General features: G+C 41.8%; 1 protein-coding gene and 2 non-coding genes across 3 annotated transcripts; all 3 read left to right on the plus strand.

Annotated features, from left to right (window-relative positions):
* The first annotated feature begins 55 nt into the window (after positions 1 to 55).
* eif3ba (eukaryotic translation initiation factor 3, subunit Ba) lies at positions 56 to 6,897 on the plus strand. Its single transcript, XM_026171536.1, has 19 exons — positions 56 to 261; positions 1,817 to 2,009; positions 2,125 to 2,244; positions 2,348 to 2,405; positions 2,566 to 2,694; positions 2,810 to 2,967; positions 3,211 to 3,342; positions 3,445 to 3,511; positions 3,598 to 3,644; positions 3,723 to 3,933; positions 4,026 to 4,098; positions 4,201 to 4,323; positions 4,416 to 4,494; positions 4,702 to 4,840; positions 4,954 to 5,079; positions 5,321 to 5,398; positions 5,726 to 5,834; positions 5,921 to 6,033; positions 6,330 to 6,897. Exons 1-18 carry the CDS (start codon positions 162 to 164, stop codon positions 6,019 to 6,021), a joined length of 2,043 nt encoding a protein of 680 aa, XP_026027321.1. The 5' UTR covers positions 56 to 161; the 3' UTR covers positions 6,022 to 6,033; positions 6,330 to 6,897.
* Positions 4,551 to 4,632, plus strand: LOC113024877 (small nucleolar RNA SNORD60). Its single transcript, XR_003272739.1, has one exon. It is a non-coding gene; the product is annotated as a small nucleolar RNA SNORD60 (small nucleolar RNA).
* LOC113024876 (small nucleolar RNA SNORD60) lies at positions 5,127 to 5,211 on the plus strand. Its single transcript, XR_003272738.1, has one exon. It is a non-coding gene; the product is annotated as a small nucleolar RNA SNORD60 (small nucleolar RNA).
* Positions 6,898 to 9,611: the final 2,714 nt, after the last annotated feature.

A 9,611-nucleotide genomic window follows, 5' to 3' on the forward strand; every position in this document is an offset into this window, starting at 1 on the left:
TTTCCACGCGCCTTTGAGGAGGTTCCGGTGTCGCGTTTCCGTCACGTCGTCCATTTTCACGGATCCGCACATGGTGCTACACCGGCTGAGAACCGCCAGCCTTTTCGTTTTCGGGATTTTTGCTCCGCTGTAGACAAAAGTCCGTGTCGTAGTTCTGTTAAATGAAAGAAACGGTGGATATGGTGGACGACCCCGAGTATGAAGAGGAGGAGCCTTCCTTCAGCGACCCGGAGGACTACGTGGACGATGTCGACGACGACGGTAAGCAGTCACAGAAAAAACGCCGGCTTTCCGGCCTGCTGTTAGCAGTTAGCTAAGAGCTCAATGGTGGGGATGTTTTAGATGCTACAAAGCTAGCTAGCTTGCCTCTCTGCTCACCGGCACGTAGTAATAGTGAATAGTTAACAATGAACATGAGCTGGATGCATAAGCGTAATTACCAGGAATACAACAGCGACACCACCCTTTTTCTCCAAAAAAAACCTCCAACATAACGTTATCACAGTGTACTTAACGCCCGTTACAGCCTCACCCAGACCCCACACTGGGGCCTGTGCGATGCGATCTGAAAAACCGAAACATGATTTTAGCTAGTAAAGCCGTTAAGGCGCATTATTTTCTCTGTGCTGTTTGCCTATATAAAGTAGTTTGAATGGGGCAGCTGGTTGTAGCTCAGTGGTAATCCTAACCCAGGTCTGAGGGGCGTTTGCTCAGTAGAGCTTTTCAATTGTGCAAGTTTTGCAGTTGTGGTAAAATGACTCATCAGATACACGTGTTTTGTCTGTAGTAGTCACAATATAATTATTTATGTATATAGAAACTTTGGGGGTAAATTTACAACAAAATTAGTACCATTTAATATTAATATGCAAGCTTAAGTTAAACAGAGACTCAAATGAAATAGCTTCTGTGAAGCTAAACACGCCAGCATAGCGGTTCTTTATCCTCATCAAAATGATGTATATTAAGCAGTGAGTGTAAAGGAGATGTACTATTGAATCAGCTTTATTATGATGTGATTATATGTTGTCTACTTATAATCAGAATCAGAATCAGAATACTTTATTGATCCCTGGGGGAAATTATTTTTTGTTACAGTGCTCCATTTTAAACCAACATTAAGACAAGACAGACAATACGCTAACTAAGAATAGTACAATATATACATATATATATACATACATACATACATAAGTCACTTATAAATAAATATTTGGAAAAGAAACGTGTAGTTGTAGCAGCAAACAGTGTGTTAAGTGGATGCGTTGTACAGGGAGATGGCCACAGGCAGGAATGATTTCCTGTGTCGTTCAGTGGTGCTTTTCGGTAATCTCAGTCTCTCACTGAACGAGCTCCTGTGACTGACCAACATGTCATGGAGTGGGTGGGAGGTGTTATCCAACATTGTCTTTATCTTGGACAGCATCCGCCTCTCCGACACCACCTTGAGGGAGTCCAGCTCCATCCCCACAACATTGCTGGCCTTACGGATCAGTTTATTAAGTCTGTTGGCATCTGCGACCCTCAGCCTGCTCCCCCAGCATGCAACAGCATAGAGGATCGCACTGGCCACAACAGACTCATAGAAAATCATGAAGCGTAAACCTACACATCTCTAATGGAAATTTAAACAAAAGAATTATGTCTTTTTCAACGATGCAGTCTTCCCTACCAGTAACTGAAGTGGTGGCTATAAAGTTTAGATTGGTTTTTGTATATGAAAAGAAGGTCGTCATTAAAATGAGATAAGAACCCCAACCCCACACAGTCCGATGAGCTTGTTCATCACCCCTGACCCTCCTCCTTCACTTTTCAGAGCTTCTTGATGACATCCTGAGGGAAAAACCCCAGGAGGCAGACGGCATAGACTCGGTGGTGGTGGTGGACAACGTCCCTCAGGTGGGCCCGGAGCGTTTGGAAAAGCTCAAGAACGTCATACACAAGATCTTCTCCAAGTTTGGCAAGATCACGACCGAGTTTTACCCAGATGCAGATGGCATGACCAAAGGGTAAGACCACAGATGTTTTCTTTTGTGCATCTGTTTTGATTCAAGGTGGATTTCTGGATTTGAAGCAGAGAGTTTGTTTTATTTTTTAGTAATTGTTTTTTTCTCCTCGTTACAGTTACATCTTCCTGGAGTATGCTTCTCCTACTCAAGCCCTCGAAGCAGTCAAGAACGCAGATGGATACAAACTCGACAAGCAACACACGTTTAGGGTCAACCTCTTCACTGACTTTGACAAGTGAGTATGGAGTACCACCCAGTAAATGCATTGTCCAGGTATTGCTTGCCAGACTTGGAATACAAGTAAATAATCGCCCCTTTGTTTTTGTTTTGTTTTTTAGATACATGAACATCAGTGATGAATGGGAAGCTCCAGCAAAGCAGCCTTTCAAAGACTTTGTAAGTGTTACCTTAACTTTTCAGTCATAAGACTTAGAATTTGTTTGACAAAAATAGCTTCATGTCAGCACTTTCATTATTAAGTTGACCTTTATAAATCAACAGGACAGTCTCTATCCTGAAACCCTGCAAGCGACAATTACTTTGTCTGTGTTTTCAGGGGAATATGCGCCATTGGATCGAGGACCCAGATTGCCGTGACCAGTACAGTGTGATCTATGAAGCTGGAGAGAGGACTGCCATTTTCTCCAACGACGCTAAAGAGCCAATCACAGTTGAAGAGAGAGCAGTGAGTTTTTAATTACTCACACAGAGTTGGTGGGAAATGCAGGGCTTGTATCGAACATGATTGGTCAGTAGTCACTGGTTTGGAGAGTTCTGATGTTTTTCCTGCTTTGATGCAGCGCTGGACAGAGACGTACGTCCGATGGTCTCCTAAAGGTACCTACCTGGCTACGTTCCACCAGCGGGGAATCGCACTGTGGGGCGGCGAGAAGTTCAAACAGATTCAGAGGTTCAGTCATCAGGGTGTGTCCCTCATTGACTTCTCACCATGTGAAAGGTAATAAAAAGTCGATTTTTTTTTTAAATCCAAAAAAGCACATTATAGTGCACAGAGTATCCTGTTCTAGTATTTATTTATTTCCTGTAAATAAGGCAACGTCACCTAAATCCTGTGGGTTGTTGCACCATGACCTGGGGACAGCAAAGGATGATTAATGTGCAGATAAAGCACTCTAAAGAGGTGCCGAGTTGGCCTGTGAGCCACTGTCTGATTTTAATGTGTGGTTGTGTTGGCTTCCAGGTATGTGGTGACCTTCAGTCCACTGATGGACACCAAGGAGGACCCACAGGCCATCATCATCTGGGACATTCTGACCGGACAGAAGAAGAGAGGCTTCCACTGCGAGAGTTCTGCACATTGGCCTATTTTTAAGTCAGTATTATGCTTTCTCTCTTTTAAATCTAATTTAAGTCAAATTTGCAGAGTCCTTGCAGAGTTTGGATGCGTCTTCTAATTTTACATGTTTGTTGTCAGATGGAGTCATGATGGGAAGTTCTTTGCAAGGATGACACCAGACACACTGAGCATCTATGAAACTCCGGTAAGTAGGCCTGAAAACAGTCTAGATGTGTTTAAATGAAATGTGCAAATGATATTAAAGGTTTATGTTTTGTTTTCTTCTTGTAGTCTATGGGCTTACTGGACAAGAAGAGTCTCAAGATTACTGGGATAAAGTAAGAGTCCTTCATACTCTCATGCTTTAAAAAGCAACGGCATTTTGTATAGAGGTATTAATGTTTGTGCATCTTCAGGGACTTCTCGTGGTCTCCTGGTGACAACATCATAGCGTTCTGGGTACCCGAGGACAAAGACATCCCAGCCAGGGTGACTCTGATGCAGATGCCCTCCCGTCAGGAGATCCGCGTTCGCAATCTCTTCAATGTCGTCGACTGTAAACTGCACTGGCAGAGAAACGGGGATTATCTGTGTGTGAAAGTTGACAGGACTCCCAAAGGAACACAGGTACTCATAGAAAGAGGACAAACCGCTTATATGTCACAGATTTCTTTTAAAAAAAACAAGAAATAATAAGTTGACTTTTTTTGCCTTCTCAGGGTGTCGTTACCAACTTTGAAATCTTCCGCATGAGAGAGAAGCAGGTTCCTGTCGATGTGGTGGAGATGAAGGGTAAGACATGTATTTGTACAAACACAGAAATGAGCTGCAAGTAATTCTAATTTCCACAGAAAGGAAGTTAATCTGTTTCCCTTCGTGTTGTTTTCCTTATAGAAAGCATCATAGCGTTTGCATGGGAGCCCAATGGCAGTAAGTTTGCTGTCCTCCACGGCGAGTCGCCAAGAATCAACGCCTCCTTCTATCATGTCAAAAACAACGGCAAGATTGAGCTCATAAGTGAGTAGAAGGACAGGCATGCAATGTTATAGCAGAGCGTTGTTGCTTCTAATGTGTCCACTAAACTGAATGTGACACTTTTCCTTTCACAGAGATGTTTGACAAGCAGCAGGCCAACAGTATCTTCTGGAGCCCCCAGGGACAGTTTATGGTGCTGGCTGGGCTCAGGAGGTAGGTTTTATCGGAGTGTGTGTGTGTGTGTGTGTGTGTGTGAGATGAATATAAGAAGCCACTGATGACAAACTAAACATTTTTTCTGACACCTCGTATGAGAGCTAAGCTCCTGATTCTAACGCTAATCTGAGGCTTGTTTCATTGGTATCTGTAGAGATGAGTGTCTTTGTACATGGATGTAACCGCTTTGCCTCTCCTTTGCAGTATGAACGGAGCTCTCGCCTTTGTAGACACGTCAGACTGCACCATGATGAACATAGCAGAGCATTACATGGCCTCTGACGTGGAGTGGGATCCAACGGGTCGCTACGTCGTCACCTCCGTCTCGTGGTGGAGCCACAAGGTGCGTAGCACTCCACAGGCCTCGCCAGTCCTTTGCAGATGAGAGGAAATGCAGTCTGGTCTTTTTCTGTCATCCATTCACTTCGTTTTTCTCCACCTTTACGTGCGTGCTAGGTGGACAATGCGTACTGGCTGTGGACGTTCCAGGGCCGGCTCCTCCAGAAGAACAACAAGGATCGGTTCTGTCAGCTGCTCTGGAGACCAAGACCTCCAACCCTGCTCAGCACAGAACAGATAAAGGTACAGTTTCTTCTCTATACTGTGTGTGTGTGTTGTTGAGTGTGTGGAGCCAGTGATGACAAACATAATTTTTCTGACACCTCGTATGAGAGCTGCACCGTGGCTCCTGATTCTAGCTCTAATCTGAGGCTCCCAGCTACACCACATTATACATGTGTCCACCATGTACTGCGATGATGCGTTTGTGAAGCCATCTGTCACGTTAACATGCTGTCATATACACTCATCTGTTCTCTTGCAGATGATCAAAAAGGATCTGAAGAAATACTCAAAGATCTTTGAGCAGAAGGATCGTCTGAGCCAGTCCAAGGCTTCTAAGGTTTGACCTGTTTATATTTATATTTTAACTTATCTTTGGGAGAGTTTGTTGGAAATGCTTTTCCCAATTTTTCATGTGCTGTCCCCCACCTCTTCCATCAGCATTGGATAGGCCCCTTTTTATTGTCCTGTTAATTTGCAAGTTAATCATCTCCTGTATCTCTTTAAAGAAATTTAAAGCGTTTTGCTAACTTTTATATTGACTCTATAGTATAATTCACTGAGGCTGCTAACACTTTACATGCTTTCATGGTAATACAAGCTGTGTGTTCACACTGAAATGTAAGCTTTGTGGGTTATGATGCTGAACTCTGCTCTGTGTGAGTAGGATCTGGTGGACAAGCGGAGGGCAATGATGGAAGACTACCGACGGTACAGGGAGGAGGCGCTGAAGATTTATCAAGAACAGAAGAGCATTCGCCTCGAGCTCAGAGGAGGTGGGACCTCTCACTGTTATCTCACTCACTGTTAACTTGCCTTTGAGGCTTTTTCTTAAGAGTGCTGAAATTTTTGTGTCATGTAGGAGTGGGCACAGATGAGCTGGACAGCAATGTGGACGACTGGGAGGAAGAGACCATTGAGTTTTTTATCAACGAAGAAATCATTCCCATTGGAGATCTGTAGTCCCCTACGCAGGTAACACACTGCACAGGTTGTTGTGGAGTCTTGTCAGCTATTTGTCTTGCACCCTTTGATTTCACTGTGGAGATGTGTTCATATTTTAAACATCCGGCTATAAAACTTTACATTAGTCCACATAATGCGGCTGCATATAAATTAGGGGATGCATGTTGTCTTCAGTTTTAATCTGAAGTGGCGAACAGAAAAATTAATGCCATTCCCGCATGCTCATACAGTCAGCAGCATCTTCATCACCCCCCCCTTTTGCTCACAGTCTCACTCTGCATTTCCGCTCTTGTCTTCCCCTTCAGTCCATCCGTTTTTGTGTGGAAGGAGGAGAGAGGAGCTACGTCATTGATTGGAGAAGGACGACGACCACGCTGTGAATCTTGGGGCTTCATCTCAGGCCGCAACGTTCAATTCATCATCAAAGTGCGCCTTACGGATCAGCAGCTTCATCGAGAGACAAAAGAGAATACTTTGTATTGCCTAATTTCTCTTTGTCTCTCAGCATCATCTTCCCCATTTTTTTTTTCCTCTGTGGACTTTGATATTCAGCAAAACTGCCTCCTACTCTGTTCATTAGTTGGAGTCTCAGTGTCTAATCTCAAACTCCATCCTGTTTTGGACCTTCCTCAACCCCCCCTGGGGATTTATTTTGAACTAGCCTCACCATGCTAGTCTGTTGTTACAGGGCAGCACAGAGTGCCATACCATTCAGGGGTGGAGGTGTTGTGAATAAACAAGTAGCCTTGTTAATAAATGTGCTGATGTGGCGCTATAGTGGCCTGTATCCTCCTCCTTTCAGACTAGGCTTTCACACAGGGAGGGGGCGCGCAGTGGGAAAACCTTTAAATAAACAAACAGAATACCACCTGACTCTGTCTCACGGTTTGGTTATTATTAGATTGAGTCCATTCAAATATGGATTGGTCACATGATTGCATGTGATATCAGAAAATTAACCTGCATCAGTCTGGAGCAGTGTTTACACAGTAAATATGCTAAAACTGCTGCGGGCTTGATAAAATAATTCAAAGATGTACATGGCCGTTGTCGTTCACTGATGTCTAATAAAATATTACTGCGTACCCTGATCATACTAATTAGGGCATGTGGATTATTGATAATCTGGATTATTGGTAAAGATGCTAAGATTAAAATTGTAATTGTTTATTATATTTCTGTATCTGATTCTTTGCTGTTTCACCTTATAATTCCTGAGGGGAGGGGGCGGGGTATAGGCCAGCTTGTCATCAAATCACATCAGGATATAAAAGCTGTTCTTACTCACATGCAGCACCCTCCAGGAGACACATGTACAGCAGAAGTACTGTGGTTTAGATTGTGTTTCCTGAGTAATTAAGGCAGACCAGGGCATAATCGCCCACTAACTGTGAATATTCCACACAATTACACATGCTAATTTCACACCAGTGCAGGTTTTGTACTAGTGAGATGTCTAATTGACGTCCAAACCTGCTGCATTGGTCATTTAAACTGTTAATGCACCTCCACGGAGTCTTTTCTCAAATAAATGATGTTTGGGTGTGCATGTGAAATCCACTGCAAGGAAAACACCGATCCTGATCATGGACAGTGCTGGTTCTCAGCTGAAACAAGTTCCTTCAACTGGGCCAAATGTGACAGCTACAGATGTAGAAAAGTGTCAAGACAAAAGTACCAATCAGCATCAACAGGTTTGCTCACATCTCTTCAGTATTAACAGCATCACAGTCACATGTACCTTTTCTCCATTAGACATGAGTTTGTTTACATCCAATCAGGTGAGTGTTTACTGTGTTTTGTTTTGTTTTTAGCTCACTGCAGTTAAGAATATAAAACGACTGCAAATCTTTGTTGTTTGTAGGGGGAAAAAGATCCATCTCATAAACAGATGACTTCAGCCTCAAGCGTGGCAGCTAAATGCAGGGCTGTGTTTGAGCCTAAACTCAGACGTCATCTAGCTGCCACTGAATTTGCCTTTGAAAGCCATAAATTGCAGTGAAATTGTGCCCATTTCTGCTCAAATGATTTTAATATTCCCACATTTCGCTGTACTTAAAATATTTGTAAGCTAAGGTCACTTGCTCTTTTGTATCTGCTGTTTGAGTTTTGTGGCCTTGAAGTATTTGCATCAACCAAAATCATGGGTTTTCCTCTCTGTCTGTTCCTGTAGATACCTGGTCTGTCATTAAGGTGAAATTCTAGCCTTGGCTTTTTCCACAGATTTGAAAGTCATCCATACCTTCACCCCAAGGCCATATGATTTGCTTGCAAAAAATAAAACAAAGTGGGCCATAATTTCTACAATAAAACATTAAATAGTCTAAATGTGCTCGATAGGAAGGCCTTAAATACAGTAGTTTTGTTTTCTCATCAACACTTGCGTCATTGTTATTGTGAAAAACCCTTTCAGACCTCAACATACAGCTGACATCCTAGCACCATTTGGGTTCATTAGTCTTGCATGGCTAATTCCCAATGGGAGCGGGAGGCCACTGTTCAGCCACAATATAGACTCTATGCTGCACGGATCTCATTAACCTCCCAAATATCTGCGCATACTTTTAAACACTTTCACTGTGGTGCTTTTCACTGTGAAATACTCTTATTATCAAAGACGTTATCTACCAGTTCGCCATGTCACTAAATGTTCCACAAACCACCTGAAGAAATGTGGCTTAACCACAGTCATAAATCAGTTTTGTATCTGCAAATTAAACGCTTAAAGTGTGCATGTTTTAACTGGATAATTGTGGGTGAAATTTTGCACTCTTTCAAATAACTGAATAAAAAATACATGAATAAATAAAATTTGCAGACAATGTGCGCTTTATTATGAAGGAGGTCCTGTTTAAAGCCCAAAAAAAAAGAGATAAATTTTACTGAGAAAAATCAAGTTTTTAAAAAAAAAATTGAAACTTTTTGACTGTACAGAAATTACCAGATTATAAAACAAGTTCAAATTCAGACTTACTGAGAAAAAAAAATCATAGTTTAACATATGAAAGTTGGCTTTTTATTCAAACAACAAAGAAAGTATAAGCTACTGTGTCTTCAAATAGAAGTCAAATTTGATGACATACTGAATAAAAATTTTGATACTAAGTCCCAAATATGGTTTCCTGAAATTAAAAAATGTTAAATTATAAGATAGAATGTCGACTTCCTGTCTCATAGTTCTTCTTATTTTATGAATGGTTAAGACTGTGTTATATGACATTTCTGTCTCTCAGCAGCTGCTCATCTGATCCACTGCAGACTTGGGACCTTATTATCAGCAATGTCAAATCTGAGGTCCTTTCAATCAACGCTTGTTACATTTTAGCTCAAAGTTGTTCTCTGTTAACCAGATGACACTCACTGACTTTAATGTATTCCAAAACATCTCATTACTAATTTTAGTTTACACAACCAAGTGCCCAGTCTGAACCTTTAGCCTAGGCTTGTTTAAACTTTAATCCTAAAACCAAGTCTCCAAGAAGCAATTTCAGATTAATAAATACATTTTTATTTTAGGCAAATAAAAATGGAGTAAATACCAAATGCACTTTTTAAATCACAATTTTATAGAAAAAAGTCATACAAAG

This window comes from Astatotilapia calliptera, chromosome 6, assembly GCF_900246225.1.
Source record: "Astatotilapia calliptera chromosome 6, fAstCal1.2, whole genome shotgun sequence".
NCBI lineage: Eukaryota > Metazoa > Chordata > Actinopteri > Cichliformes > Cichlidae > Astatotilapia > Astatotilapia calliptera.